The sequence below is a fragment of the Anguilla anguilla genome, chromosome 3 (genome assembly GCF_013347855.1).
Source record: "Anguilla anguilla isolate fAngAng1 chromosome 3, fAngAng1.pri, whole genome shotgun sequence".
Taxonomy (NCBI): domain Eukaryota; kingdom Metazoa; phylum Chordata; class Actinopteri; order Anguilliformes; family Anguillidae; genus Anguilla; species Anguilla anguilla.
In genome coordinates this window covers 2,621,488-2,637,073 of record NC_049203.1, presented here as the reverse complement: position 1 = coordinate 2,637,073, position 15,586 = coordinate 2,621,488, and the positions used below count along the sequence as shown (strand labels likewise).

General features: G+C 49.0%; 1 protein-coding gene across 2 annotated transcripts; it reads right to left on the bottom strand.

The window, feature by feature from the left end:
- On the bottom strand, window positions 1-8,237 carry LOC118224114 (rho GTPase-activating protein 24-like). 2 transcript variants are annotated; one of them, XM_035411308.1, is made up of 7 exons: window positions 7,908-8,237; window positions 6,962-7,169; window positions 6,427-6,559; window positions 6,178-6,251; window positions 5,739-5,860; window positions 3,737-4,661; window positions 1-1,247 (listed from the first exon to the last, which is right to left on the bottom strand). In XM_035411308.1, exons 1-7 carry the CDS (start codon window positions 8,002-8,004, stop codon window positions 1,010-1,012), a joined length of 1,797 nt encoding a protein of 598 aa, XP_035267199.1. In that variant the 5' UTR covers window positions 8,005-8,237; the 3' UTR covers window positions 1-1,009. The 2 variants fall into 2 exon arrangements, with proteins under 2 accessions (XP_035267199.1, XP_035267200.1); XM_035411309.1 differs by having other exon boundaries at window positions 6,427-6,556.
- Between the last annotated feature and the right edge of the window lie 7,349 nt (window positions 8,238-15,586).

Genomic DNA, 15,586 nt, shown 5'->3' with positions numbered 1-15,586 from the left:
TCAGATGAAAAAATTTCCTTTAGTTATTTAGTTTTATTAGTTATTTTATTGCAATACAGTTTCTGTGTTCCCGTGGTGTTAAGTATATATTTGTATTTAGCTTATATCTGTGATTGTGTGTGCACCCGGCGTGCGGTGTGTAAGGAGAGGTGTGTTCTCCTGAGCTGATCCCAGATCAGTCAAATGCTTAGACAGAGGGCTCGAAGCAGACTGGGTCGTCCGGTCACCTTCTGCCCTGTGGAAGGACAGAATGGGTACAGGGGTAAATACCCCTCATATACCCCAGAGAGTGGGGGTACAGGGGTAAACACCACACCCCGTTTTCACCGAATGAATACATTGAATCATTAATAAATTCATTCTTGGCCACTAGGTGGCGCAAAGCAGTCAGTAAGGGTGTCCTGTTTCCACCAAAGAATTCCAAGCTCTTCAAAAGCACCTGCTCTTGTTCTTAGTTGTCAGTTGGATGCAGGTTTAAACTGTGAATCCAGAGGCTCATACAAAGAGATGTCAAAATAGACTGGTGCTTTGTGTTAATGCATATGCTACGCTATGTGTGTATAAACATAACTGTGTGCTAATAACAAATGCGTGTTAAAACAAAATTCTAAAATAGAAATCGGTCCGCAGAAGTGAAAGGTAACGGAGAGGTCCGGCTTAGCGAGATCCTGAGGGATTTTGTTGTGGGGAGTCGCAGCCAAGGGCGGATTAACGGCTTTAGCGGTTTTATCCCTGATGAGCCGCTAACCCTGGTCAGATAATCATAAATCCCTCATAAGTCTGAGGAATAATTTAAAAACCTGAGAACTTTTAAATGGACAATCGGTTGCGGAGAAGATTCGAACTTCCCCTCCTTTTATGTCCACCAAGCTTGCGTATAGTCTGTGGCGATTATCAATTTAGTGCGTTGGCTTCGGAGGACGAACCGTCAGCCGGTTAGTCGCCGACATTTTCGACGTCCGCTGCGCGCGAGAGCAGCAGACTAGTCTAAGCGCGGCGGCGCGTGATCTCAGAAACCCTGCACGATGCGTTCGGTTTTCTTGGCCTCGTTGTTGAGCTCGCCGAAGGTGTCGAAGAACTGCTCCATCTCCTGCTGCAGGGCGGCGTTGCGGCGGTCGGCGTCGGCCCGCGCGCGCTCGGCGTTGCGCATCTTGATTTCGGCCACCTTGTACCAGCGGCGGTGCTGATCCAGGTTCGCGCGCAGGCTGGACACCTCCCCCTGCAGAGCCTCGTTGCGCTTCTCCAGGCTACAGGGAGAGAGAGGAACCGCCGTCAGGACTGACAAGTATACTACACACACACACGCATATACTCACTCCTACACACGCTCACTCATACTCACTCACTCCCACAAACACACACACTCACTCACTCATACACGCTCACTCATACTCACTCACTCCCACAAACACACACACTCACTCACTCATACACGCTCACTCATACTCACTCACTCCCACAAACACACACACACGCTCACTCATACTCACTCACTCCCACAAACACACACACTCTCAAACATACATTCACAAATAAACTCACATACACTCTCAAATGCACACACACAACACACACTCACTCATTCACTCTTATCTACTCAAACATATACACTCACACACACTTGCATACACACACACACACCCTGTCACCTACTCACACATCCATACACACACTCTCACATACTCACTCAGAAACTCAAATGTGTGGAAAATGTATGTAAAATACAAAACTTCTGATAGTGTAATGCGAAGAAATCTGTATGTATTTTTGAAATGCATTCTACTACGAACCTAACATATTCAAGTTCCAATGTATTGTAAATACAATTCTGAATTCAAACACACTATTTGAAGGTGTTAAAACATGAAATAATATGAAACATGAAATTAATTATGACCCAAGATGACCAAATAAATGAACCAAATGACCCAATAAATACGGATGACCCAGAACTATCCCATTTCAAGAAACATGCACTGAGCACTATTCGGGACATGATTGTCAGACAGACATGTTTGGAACGGGAACAAAATAGGGGTGAGGAGAGAGCTATCTAAGACCCCACCCCCCACCCCCAAAAAAAAGTCAGGCGGAAAAGATGACAATGTCTGTGCGGTCTCTCCCAATAGCCGATGGCCAGGGTTTGTAACATAAGTCTGCATTTCTAACCGTTAGCGTCGGGCGTCTAAGTCTGACGTGATCCGATCCGCGGACCTGGTGCCAGTTCGCCACGCGGAAAGTCCGCGGTTCAAGACGTCGCGGCGCTGACGCAACTCAAAAATACAGAAAACGCTGGTGGAGACTTGCCCCCTCCCCCGTACCAGACCTCCGTCTCTGTCTCTCTCGCCGTGTCAGATTTAGAATCACTGGGACATTTTCAGGTGTCTTGTTCTGTGCCCGTTCTGTAAATAGCATTTGTATCCAACCTTCCCCACTTAAGTGTCAGTTTCAAGCTTACTCACGAAGCGTTACATTATTTTTGCTCGCGGCTCATGATCCGAGAGTAATTCCGAGAAAACCCACATCATAAAATATGTACATTTTGTTAATTCATGTGTACATACAGTCGATGCATTTTGTAACTTTGCATCTTTTGCCCTCAGTTAGCGGAATAACTTGCACGTGAGGGCGTAGTTTCAGTTTGGTCGTTTCTTGAATGTCTACGCTCGTTACTCAGAAGAGGAAAATGTGAAATATCGTGACAGTCATACCCGAAAGCCACAATGACTCAGAATATACGGTGTCATTTTCGATAATGATGATTTCAAACTTGTCACTGCCGATAAGTGGTAAATTAATCCTCTGATGTATAATTTCCAAATACACATTTGTTGATTTATTAAATGTAAGCTCATTTCTACTATAAACAAAAGGATTCACCTGAGTTATACGAATAACAAGCACGTGCACATGGTAGGAAATCTTGGCTTGGCAGTAGGACCACACTGTTAACATATTCACATGAACATTGCCCTTTAAAATTATTTTGGCTGCGTTTCTTTTTTTAATGTCTGTGTTTGTTTTGTTTCGTAAAAAAAAATAATTTCCTTATATACTGCCAAATGTACAGACTCATGAAACTTACTGTGAATACGAGCGTTTCTGTATTATTTGACAGCCAGTGATGGGTAATTGTAAAATATCTTTCTTAACATTTTCCTGGCAGTCAGCCTTAACCGAATCGTGCCGCGTCACACAACCAATCGCTGTAATCAAGGGCTGAAAATTTGAGCGCGAAGTTACAGCATGAACACTCCTGGGCATTCTGCTTTTCAGATCAGTTATTTATTTATGATCAGAGAGCGGTTTCGGTGTCGGAAGAACGTTCAAATTCATATGGGGGACGTCGCCCATTTTAGAGCGTGAACTTGGTCTGAAACCAGAACTAAAGCAAAACAGTGGCAGGAACTTGGCACCTTGAGGAGAACGCGTATGTACTGTAAAGCGGTCCTGCTGGCTGGGGTGCGGAACTACGGAGGGGAAGAGTTTGAACCCTGTGAAGAGTAGATTTTTTTCTGAATGTTTTTTTTTCTTCTTTTCTCCAAAATTCTAAGCCAGTGTTCTAGAACTCTGTTGCTTTTAGTCACCAGCAGCGATTGTGACATCAGCGTAAGAATGTTCAGTTGAGTACATTCTAATCACATATCTGTGATGTCACACCTGAAAGGGTTAAAGCAGGAATTCTGGGACCGTGAGAAGAATTTGGGCGGAATGCGCGAGACAAGACATTTCTGACCTTCTGATCTGCGTCTCGTACTCCTCCTTCTGCTGGGCCATCTGCTGCTTGAGCCCCACCACCAGGTAGCGCATGGTGGACGGGGAGGCGGGGGGGTCCAGGTCCGGGGCCGCCAGCGACAGGAGGTCCGGCGGCTCGGCTCTGAAGGGGAACAGGCCGAACCCGGGCCCGGCGCCAGGGCCGTGCTTGGCCTCCTCCAGGACGATCTCGCAGGACGACCAGGAGCTGCTGTCCCCGCTGTCCTCGGGCGGGGCCGGGGGGGGCTGGGCCTCAGGCCGGGCGGCGGGGGGGTCCTGGGGTCCAGCGGGCGCGGCGGGGTCCAGGTTGTCGTAGACGGAGAGGGTGCTCTCGTGCGCGTTCCTCCCGCCGGTCTCCTCCCGCGAGGAGCCGCCGCTGCTGCTGCTGACGCTGCCGCGCCCCCCGGCCTCCCCGCCCCAGCACGGCACGTCCCAGCTGTCCAGGAGCGTGGGAACGGAGGCGGGGGCGCCCGGGAGAGGAGGGGGGGTGGCGGAAGGAGGAGCCCGGGGCTCCCCGGAGCACCGCTGTCCCACGGGACAGGGGCAGTTGTCGTAAAGGGGGTCGCTCACCCTCCTCGGGGAGGGACTCTGGCGGGGCGGGGGCCGGAGGTCCATCTCCTCCCTGCATGGGGGGGGCCGCGGGTCCTGGGGGGGGCTCCGAGGAGCAGGGGCCGGTGGAGGGGGCCGGAGGGCGCGAGGGCGAGGGCGGAGCTGTTCCCCTCCGTGCGGCGGGACGGCGGTGGTCTCCGGGGCGACGGCGGTCTGCGGGAGCGTTTCTGCGGTGATGTCAGCGCTCTGTCCTTGGCGAGGAGGCGGGTTCGAGCCCAGAGCGGCACTGCAGTCTCTGAGAAACAAGCTGCCGCTCTCTCTGATCAACTCTGACATCAGCTGCTGCACCAGACCGGCTCCTGAGGAGAGACATGACCATGTGACTCTCATACACACACACTCACACGCAGACACACACACATACACATTCACACACACACACGCAGACACACACACGCAGACACACACATTCACACACACACACACACATACACACACATACACACTCACACACACACATACACATTCATACACACACTCACACACACATACACACACACACACTAACACACACTCATACACACACACACACATACACACACTCACACACACACATACACACGCACTCACACACTCATACACACAAACACACACATACGCACTCTCACACACACACACACACACACACGCAGGAATGTGCTGGCTTGGGGTGGGGTGGGATGGGGTGGGGGGGGGGATGAGACGCAGCTGCCCTGGCTGACGGGCCGGCTTGGCTGACTGAAAGTGCCCTGAGTGGGAGGGATGGAATTACAGACGGGTCTGCGCCCCAGGCCCTGCCCCCTTTAGGGGTCACAGAGGACGCGGGGGCGCTGCGATTGCGCAATCCACTCGGCGCTTGCGTAACCCGCTGCCCGTCGCCAGACACCCGCGGTTAGAGCTCGAGCCAGCTTTAACCACTGAGGTCCGGTTTCCGCGGCGACCGTTTCACAGTTTAGGGGTCTATCTCAGTGCTCCGGTCCCCCCCCCCCCCCCCCCCCCCCCCCCCACCTTGTTTCGCGTACAGGAAGTCAGATGAGGTCCCCGCGATGGCTGCACGTCCTGTTCTGAGTTTCAGCCGCGATAGCGGTAGCAATAGCGCCAATCGGCTGCGTCTGTCCGTCAAGCTGATTTATAGGTGTCAGTTCAGGGCCTGGGTTCTTGGGTATATTCAGGATACCGGTCACAGATCAACACACACGTACACACACACACACACACACACAGACACACATATGCATACACATACAAGCCCATATGCTCACATATGCCATATCTGTTTTTTTAACTTTAATGGGTTTCGATTTCACAAAACTTTGACAGTACATAGTGCCAAAATAAGAACTTTCGATGTGTGTTAAATGCTTTTTTTTCTCAACACACACAGTTTGGAGGCCTACCCTCGATGATGGTTTCTGGGTCCTCAGCTTTCGGACGCAGGATGTTGGGTCCAAACACAGTGGCCAGGTTCTGTGCGCTCATTCTGTTGATGTGAGAGTAGGACTGGACCTCGTCTAAGAACCTAGAACAACAACAAAAAAAAGCCCATCCTCTCAGGCTCAGCCACTGTTAACTGGCCAGTATCACTCCTCACAGCGCACTACAAAACTTTTTAATAAAATGTTTCCTGTTTGTTAACCAAAGTACAGATGTCTACCGTCCATGATGAGGTTACAGAATGGAGTGGTGAGTATTGTTTTTTTTTTTTTAAAACCTTTATTTAACCAGGGCAGTCACACTGAAATTGACATCTCTTTTGCAAGTGAACCCTGGAGTGCTCATGGAGTGTGTGAATTAGCGTGTGTATTGGTGCAGAGTGTGTGCTGGCGTCCACTCCACCTGCAGATGTAGTGCAGAAGATTGAAGTTTGCCACGGGCAGCTTGTGGAGAAGTTTCTTCAAATCCTCCAAGGCCTGAGCACACCAGAGAGAGCAGATGATAAAAAAGTCGAGGCTTAGACTGAGTGTGTTGAAATGACCTCAACAGGTATGCATTCACTGTAATTAAAAGATATTTAAAGTGCAAATCCTCTTTATCTATCTTTTAAAAAGTCCCCGTCTATCACAGTGAGGTGATGTGTTGCAGTACCTGCTTCCTGCCACCGGGGGCTCCCTTCCCACACATCAGGAAGTCCTGGTAGTGGGAGAATGGGATAACAGGCTCAGGTAACTCCCTCAGGTAGAGCTTCAACAGGGATGCCACTGTGTGAACATCTGTACTACTGGAATACACACACACACACACACACACACACACACACAGGCACAGACGTGCACAAACACACACACGCACACACACACACACACACATTTTAAATTTCACGACACAGTTACAGGACCCTGAATATGTACACCAGGGCTGTGTTAGACTGTGTAGTACATTAGAGAATGTGTTAAATTAGGAGGAGCATTGCCAACCCCATGGAGTCTGGTTCTCTCAGATTTTTCTCCTAAATGACCCCCCCCCCAGGGATTTTCCCTGCCACTGCTGCCCTCAACCTGGGTTTGTGGGGATTTGAGTTTGAGGAACGTTCACAGATGTTATGTTAGTACCTTTATATTTGATTCTGATTTGATGCTGAACAGGTGGCGTACACCTGTGGAGAGAGGGGTTTCCTGGCTACCTGTCGAAGGCGGGCTTCTCTCCGGAGTCGAACGCCACCTGCAGCTCCTTGACCAGCGTGGCCTGGCCGGGCTGGCGGAACAGCCCCACCTCCAGCAGGCCGCGATCGCGGATGAACGCAACGCACTGCTCCACCACCAGGGGCGCCAGACGCTCGCCATACCGTCGCTCGTGAGACACGGTCTCCTCCAGCCGCTGCCCGAACACACCTGAGGAGGGGGGGAGAGAGAGAGGGAGAGGGGGAAGAGAGAGGGAGGGAGAGGGGGGAAGAGAGAGGTAGAGAAGGAGAGAGGGATCAGTGCTGTATTCATTCCAGGGTCTTTCGCAAATCAGCACTTGGAAAAAAAAGATATTGAATAAACAAAAGAGATGAAACAGACGGAGGGACAGGAAACGACAGAACAGCGACAGAAAGAGAGAACTCACACCGTACAGCCGGCCCACGTTTGGCCGAGCACCAGTGGAACATTTGGTGTGAAACTGGTTAATAGTTGACTGAGAAGAACAGGCATTAGTCATTAACCTTTTTTTTCTGCAATAGCAATGACCCCCTGCACGGGGTGTTTAACTTTCACGACACTGAGGAAAAGTTGCAGCCAGCTGGACTTGAAAGTCACTTTCAAATTTCAAGGAGACAAATTTTTTTTTTTTCAGGCAGAATATCCACAGATCAAATTAGCTTTTACCTTTTTTCTCACTTGTGCACCTTGCATTTACCCTTACCCTCCTGGTGCGTTCTCCAGGGTTCTGTATTTGGCTGTGACTTTTAATCAAGCTGCTGTAGTTTTACGTCTCAGTTTCCACACGCATCCTGTACCCTCTAAACGGAGGCTTAGAGCTGAGTAGCCCAAAGAGAACTTCTCAAAAGGACTGTGCCCCTCACTGTCTCACAGATGGGATTCGAACCCGCAGCCCCCCGGTTGCAGAGCCCCCTTGTTCGTACTCACGTCTCCTGAAGCTCAGGACCCTCTTGATCTTCCAGTAGGCGGAGTGTGAGAGGTGGCCTCCGTTGGTCCTGCAGGGGGACGGCTTGTTTTCGGGCATGCTTCCCGTACCCCGCGAGGAGCGGGGGGTTGGGTTCCGAGGGGGGGGGGGAGAGGAGAGCCACTCCGGCGCTGTAGCTACGCGCCCGCCGGGTCCAGATGGCGACTCTGGCGGTCCTGTGTCTGCCCGGCCTCCCCCTCTCTCTCCACACCGTGGGTTTTTTTATTTTTGTTTAGTAAACTTTCCGCCCAGCCACAGACGTTGAGTCCTCCTCTCCCGCCTGCTCCCCTGCAGCTGAGCGGATAAGACTGTTTGTCCTGGTAAATGAGTCAGTGACTGGAGCCTGACTCGGGGGGGGGGGGGGGGGGATATGGGTGGGATTCCCTCCTCTTAATCTGCACATCTGACCATTGAGAGAGAGAAAAAAAAAATTCCTCTGTGTTGTAACCAGACCCTCCATGCAGGTGTGTGAAGCATTTTAGCGTGTTAAAGTTTCACGTCAACTTCCAATTTTTTTTTTTTTTTTTACCAATCCTTTCCTTACTGAATCAACCATGCGAGCAAAAGTAGAAGTTTACGAAAATATGTTTTATGTGAGATGTGATGTGAAATGATTTTCTGAATTAAGTGCGGCAGGATTGCTGTGGTTTCTCTTCTCAAAGTGCAGAGCGGGTTTAACAGTCACACGGTCTGCAGCCTGTGGCTCCCTAGGGCTGGATTAAAAAAGAGGGCGATGGTGAGTTTAGCTGATTCGAGCTGTTTAACAACCTGAATTTGGGTGAAGGACTGATATGAGGCATGTGTGTTAGGTATGTATGTGTGTGTGTGTGTGTGTGTGCATGTGCGTGTATGTGTGTGTATGCATGTGCGTGTGTGTGTGTGTGTGTGTGTATGTGCATGTGCGTGTATGTGTGTGTATGCATGTGCATGTGTGTGTGTGTGTGTGTGTGTATGCATGTGCGTGTGTACGTGTGTGTGCATGTGCGAGTGTGTGTGTGTGTGTGTGTGTGCGTGTGTGTGTGTACGTGCGTGTGCATGTCCATGTGTGTGTGTGCGTGTGCATGTGTGTGTGTGTATGCATGTGCGAGTGTGTGTGTGTGTGTGTGCGTGTGTGTGTGAGGGAGCTGAGTGTAATACAGAGGTGTGGCCGGGGGGTGTGGTCTGTGCAGAATTCCGGACATTCCCGGAATGAGGGAATGGGCCCAGAGGTGCTGCCGCAGGGCTCCTGCGTCTCTCCCAGGTATCAGAGGCTCCTCTCTCCGGCTGCCTTTACGGCCTCAGTGTGTGTCCTGGGGTCCAGGTGTGAGCCGGGCAGCTGTGTTCCAGAAACACTATCCTCCACCCCCCCCCCCCCAGTCCTTTCCCCCCGGGGGGGGGGGGGGGGGGGTTTCCCTGCATGTGACCAGAGGGAGGAGTCCAGGTTGTGGTGGTGAGTCCCAGCAGATGGGGGGATGGGGGGGATGGGGAGCTGGCAGTCAGATCTTTAACTTCTTTAGATCAACCAACTGCCCCTCTTCTTCTGCCGCTCGTCCCTCTTTCTCCAGGAAGGCTTAGTTTTCATTTTTCCCCCTGATGCGAGTAGCTCTCAGAGAGAGAGAGAGAGAGAGGAAGAGAGAGAGGAAGAGAGAATGTGAGAAAGAGAGAGAGAGTGGGAGAGAGAGGGAGGAAGAGAGAGAAAAAGAGAGAATGTGAGAAAGAGAGAGAGAGTGGGAGAGAGAGAGGGTGGGGGAGAGAGAAAAAGAGAATGTGAGAAAGAGAGAGAGTGAGTGGGAGAGAGAGAGGGAGGAAGAGAGAAAAAGAGAATGTGAGAAAGATAGAGAGTGAGAGATAGAAAGGAGCAGTGAAATAGGCTCAGGCTTGTATGTGCCTGTTTGCAAAGCAAAGCCCTACTGTTATAAAACCATTGAATAGTATATGAGAAAATATGAATTATACCCACTTTCAGATATTTGTAATAAATTACATTCCTGTGAATTATGTGGTATTTAAATAGTATTTTCACAGAAGTCTGCATATTTATGATCTATTGCAATACATTTAAATTCTGGAAGGGTGTTGGGATCACTCTGTCTAATCTGTCTAAATGATGTCAGTTCCATTTCAGTTAAGAGCCAGTTCAGGAGGTGGAGTGCTCTGCTGGGCTTTTTTCCAGATCACGAAAGCGAATTTCAATTAGTGCCTCCTGAACCGTCTGAACCGGAATGGATGTGATCCAAACCCTGGCTGACATCACGACCAGTTAGGCCCCGCCCTTCAGGGCTGCCAGCCCACTGGGTTTGATACCGGACCATGAGGCCCGTCCACACACTGGAACACGGTGTCCTGAGTTTTTTTTTCCCGCTGTTATTGTTGTTCAAATATTCACATTACAGCCGGTGGCAGTTGGCATTGGAGCGCTGGCAAAGCAAACAGGCGGCACCTCCCTCTCTCTCTGTCTCCAAGGTGACCGCTCGGAGTGACCTTCAGGTTTGAAGTGCGGCGGAGAGAGCGAGAGGCTAGAAAAATCATGTTTTAAAAAAGGGAGGGGGGGGGGGGGCGGTTACACAAGCCAGACCCAACCAAAGTCACCCCCCCCCCCCCCCCCCCCTCCACACACACACACACAGGGGCATGTGGTGCACAATGCTACATGGTATCTGAAGACTTGTTGTGGGGGAAACAGTCCTGGTGGGGGAGGGGGAGCACGAGAACAATGCCGCACACTGTTTCTTTTGTGTACTGTAAACTCACAGTGGAAAACACTCGGGATAGTATGATTATTATGGCACTGGTTTGGTTTGCCACTCAGAGGTTGCAGGTTTCATTCCCATACGGGGCATTGCCACTGTACCTCAAGCCAAAGGTACTTAACCTTGGGGCTTCTACATATATCATGATGTATAAATTGATTGTGCATTAATTATTTATTAACACAAATTAATAATAACTAATTGTGAGCTTGTGTAGGTTTGTCTGGTTTAGGGTAAAGGGCTGGACAGAACTGCTGTAACAATCTGTCAGCTGTTCAGTATTTTTCATTTTGTTTTGACCAGTGAACCTGCAACTGTACCCATTTTCCAGAGCAACAAATGTCATACAGGAACATGATATGTATTTAAAATCATATTGCTTAGTGTGCAGCTGCTAAAGATTAGTTTTAATTTAATTAACTTTTTGATTCAAAATTCATTTTGATTCACTTTTTGATTCAAGATTAGTTTTGATTCACTTATTGATTCAAGATTTACTTTGATTCACTCTTTGATTCAAGATTTACTTTGATTCACTTTTTGATTCAAGATTCACTTAGATTCACTTTTTGATTCAAGATTTGCTTTGAATCACTTTTTGATTCCAAGCTTCTCAGCTCCTCGCTCTCCGAATTCACTGCCATTTTTTTTCGTTTTGTTCGCTGCCCAGGCCACTGTGTCCGTGTTTGGACTTCGAGTCCCGTCGATCGAGTTGAGTCACCCCCACAGCCCAAGGAAAGCAGAGGGCCGATTCTGAGGCTCAGATTTCGACCCTGTGGGAAAGGACCCAGGAGTGGCCGGGAGGCAGTGACGAAAGAGATGGGCGTTTAGTGTCTGCCTCCGAGGCGTGTCTCCCACAGGCATGCTGGGAGATTATTTTGTGGTCACAAGGTCGTGGGAGCTGATCCCTCCGGGGTCGTGACCTGAGTCAACCGCAAAGGATTATGGGAGAGAACTCATCTTCAAGATCACCATCTGCAAATACTCGGTCATTGTTCTCACCCTGTTATAAGGTCATAGGAAAAGGGAGATATTGAAGGAAAACACTGCATGAGGGTGGGGGGGTGGGGTGGTGTGGGGTGGGGGGGGTTGCAGGTCGGTTAAGGGGACATGACAGATGAGAATAATGTGTAGTGTCTACAGTTCTGCGCTGAAAAGGAAAACCATAAATCCTTTTACCATAATAAACAAATGGCATCCTTGAAAAGTCATTTTTGCAGACTTGGTCATCAAACCATCCGAGCGAAAATGGTCTGGCTCCCCCACAGCAATATTCAGACCAGGAAAAAAACAACTTTAATGGATGTGTAGAGTGAACAATTGAATAAATTGGTAAAATGCTTGACATGGAAGTGCACTAAATATAGAAAAAAAAACTGGAGGACTTTTTCACAAAAAGCTTTTTGCAGTTAGTGGGGTTGGTAAAATATATTTGCTTTTTACAGTTTTATCTGAAGTATCGGTCCGGATTTATGGCGTTCTCTCTCCGTCAGCTGACGTTCTGAGTGGGATGGTTTTGTCCCTGAGAATGACAGCACGTCCTTGCTGGGGGGGGAGACTGATTTCCCCTTTATCTTTTATCTCCTGGTGGAAAAGAACAAGGACGTGAGAGATACTGTAAGTACTGCATAAACTCACTGCACACGCACTCACGCTCGATCACATCGATGACTGGACCGCATACAAGGGCTCCGGTAATTATGCCAGTAAAATAGCATTTATTTCTCCATAGGCAATCTCCCTAATGCATCCTCTTGTGCTGCCCGGTCAGTTTGATGGTCCTCGTGTCACTCCATCAGACAGACAAGGGATCATAAAGAGTGAGTGATTGCTCTGTGTTAAACTTTTGAACTGCTTTTTTACATTCTTTCCCCCTCCTTCTCACTTTCCCTCTCTCTCTCTCTCTCTCTCTCTCTCTCAACCTGTCTCTTGCTCTCTCTCTGTCTGTCCCTCTCTCCCTCTCTCTCTCTCATCCTCTCTCCCTCTCTCTGTCTGTCCCTCTCTCCCCCTCTCTCTCTCTCATCCTCTCTCCCTCTCTCTGTCTGTCCCTCTCTCCCCCTCTCTCTCTCTCATCCTCTCTCCCTCTCTCTGTCTGTCCCTCTCTCCCTCTCTCTCTCTCATCCTCTCTCCCTCTCTCTCTCTCATCCTCTCTCTCTCTCTCTGTCTGTCCCTCTCTCCCTCTCTCTCTCTCATCCTCTCTCCCTCTCTCTGTCTGTCCCTCTCTCCTTCTCTCTCTCTCACCCTCTCCCTCTCTCTCCCTCTCTCTCTCTCTGTCTGTCCCTCTCTCTCTCTCCATCTCTCCCTCTCTCTCTCTCTCTCTCATCCTGGTATTCATGACTCCCTCCAGCAGATGCTCTCAGGCGCATGAATCCTGGCTCGTGGGTCCGGCGTAATTTCCCGTGAGAAACGTTGGCGCGCGATCCCGTCCGTGCTCCAGCACGCGGAACCCACCCGGGTGGCCTGGCAGGGGAGACGGGCGCATGCCAAGCTGAGAGAGAACCAAAGCACACCCACAGATCCCTCCGTAAGAATGCACTGCTTCCACACTACTTCTGTTTGCGGGCTGGACTTTCTATGAGTAGCCGGGATAACCGGTCCTGACAGGCTGTGCGGAACGTCATTAGTATAAAATCGAAAAGACGTATTTACTTTTGCGTAAAGGTGCTACCCTCTAGTGGCTGCAGTATCTTACTGCAGGTTTTGCGTACGACGTTGCTTAATAGTAACCAGCTAATGCCAGTAAGTGTCATAATAACCAGACGTAAAAATCGTGCCGAGATTTGTGAATATTTTTTTTTGTGTTTTGTGTTATTTGAATAACGGTGTAATCATTCGTATCAGCTCTGGCAGGTGCGGACGGCTGGCTTGTCATCGTCATTAGCAAGGTAATATTCTGAGTAATTTTCATTTCCGTTTGAAAACGGCTCTGTTGTTTTACCGATATTAAACAGTATTCCTCGGGTGACGATACCTCAGTCCTTCTCCGTTCGGCCCAGTGAGCCGCTTGCTTCTGAGCTGAGCTGTTGCCAAAAGGAGAATATCAATCAAGAGGCTAAAATTAGCCGCAGTACTTCCCTGGCACATTACTACGGGTCAGCGCCGATGAGAACTGCACAAGCGTGACTAAAATTGTGTAACCAATAGATGGCGCTGTTGTTTCATACCAGACAAGAATGCTCGCCTGTGTTTGGGGGACGGGCGTCGTGTATATATTTTTTTCTCATTGATGGACCGTGACAGAAAAAAGACCGTTATTTTTTTTTAATCATTGTAGAGGCACATCTAAAACCAAGTTATTTTTAATTTGTTTTATTCTCGCTGGTCCCGGGTGCAAGTGGCTCTAAAATAATTCCTCAGGTCTACAAGTACTTTAATTCCTGTGGAACATTAAAGGATAACAGTACAGTAATTGAGGCTGATTTGCAGTTCGTGTTCACAGTTCGTCAGCTTTCAAGTTTCATTCTTTTTTATTACAACATTTTTACAGGGGTAATTTTTAACTGACTCACTCCATGCAAAACGACTGCCTCAATATCGAACCAGCTTCAGAGCCTACACCAATCCACAACAGGCTAAGATCATGGCCAACATTGATCCACATGAAATCCAGAACTGTTTATATGCAACGACCCACATCAAAAGATTACATCCATTGATTCCCATCGAACTCATCACCAGTACGTCACCAGGCTCAATACTACGTCACTCCTCAGACCAAGCAACATCTGCTCTTGGGTCAGCCTACACCTTTTCTTCTTCGTCTTCTTCTTCGTCATGATGAGAAATGAGAGTGGGAATCTGCTTTTGTACCTCGAAGACAACATGGCTGCTTCCTTCACCGGACCCCGGGTCACAGCTGGCATTGGTACAGGTCGGATTTGACCCAGACTGTAGCGAACAGTCTTTACGCAGACCATAGATGGCTTTTTTTGTTTTGTGTTGTTTTGTTTATTTGTCAGCAGTAGCTGCTGTTTTAGCCGAGTAGGTTGGTCTGAACGGTGTCGGCTTGTGTGAAAAACACTCCTGGCTGTACACAACACAGGTTCTCACCTCTGATTGGTTGCATTCTGGTACACAGCACATATTCTCACCTCTGATTGGCTGCATTCAGGTACATAGCACAGGTTCTCACCTCTGATTGGCTGCGTTCATGTACACAGCACATATTCTCACCTCTGATTGGCTGCATTCAGGTACATAGCACAGGTTCTCACATCTGATTGGCTGCATTCAGGTACACAGCACATATTCTCACCTCTGATTGGCTGCATTCAGGTACATAGCACAGGTTCTCACATCTGATTGGCTGCATTCAGGTACACAGCACAGGTTCTCACCTCTGATTGGCTGCGTTCATGTCCACAGCACATATTCTCACCTCTGATTGGCTGCATTCAGGTACGCAGCACAGGTTCTCACCTCTGATTGGCTGCATTCATGTACACAGCACAGGTTCTCACCTCTGATTGGCTGCCTTCTGGTAGTCCCAAGGCACAGCACACTGCCAAAGAGTTTGAACTGGCTAAAGACCCGAGCTCAGACTGAACTCAGGTAACTGTCCAAGGTCCTGAAAGTGTCTGGTAGGACATTACACTCCAGAGAAGGCGTGGCTTGGCCAATATGAGATCACTTCTATCACTTACATCCTTCTACTTTGTTCCTATAGCACTTTCATGTCACATGTACCTCCATGCAGCGCTTATATTGCACTTGTATCGTTGTCTTGACGCTGCAGCTTGTTGTCAATGTCCTAGTTTGACTTAACCTTACTCTCTGACCCAGTCTATGCTTACGGTGTGAACTGGACTTCATGTGTTCATGGCTATGAGTAACTGCTACATAAGTCATAAGTGAGTATTGTACCTTATCTGACCTGTGGTTTGTAGTTGTTCCAGTTACCTTAGGTATGCACT

What these genes read in the sequence shown, in the direction of transcription:
- LOC118224114 (XM_035411308.1), bottom strand. Translation starts at nt 8,004, where the DNA reads ATGCCCGAAAACAAGCCGTCCCCCTGCAGGACCAACGGAGGCCACCTC. An exon ending in GGTCCTGAGCTTCAGGAGAC is followed by an intron (nt 7,170 to 7,907) that starts GTGAGTACGAAC and finishes CCCCCTCCTCAG; the next exon opens with GTGTGTTCGGGCAGCGGCTG. An exon ending in GAGAAGCCCGCCTTCGACAG is followed by an intron (nt 6,560 to 6,961) that starts GTAGCCAGGAAA and finishes TGTGTATTCCAG; the next exon opens with TAGTACAGATGTTCACACAG.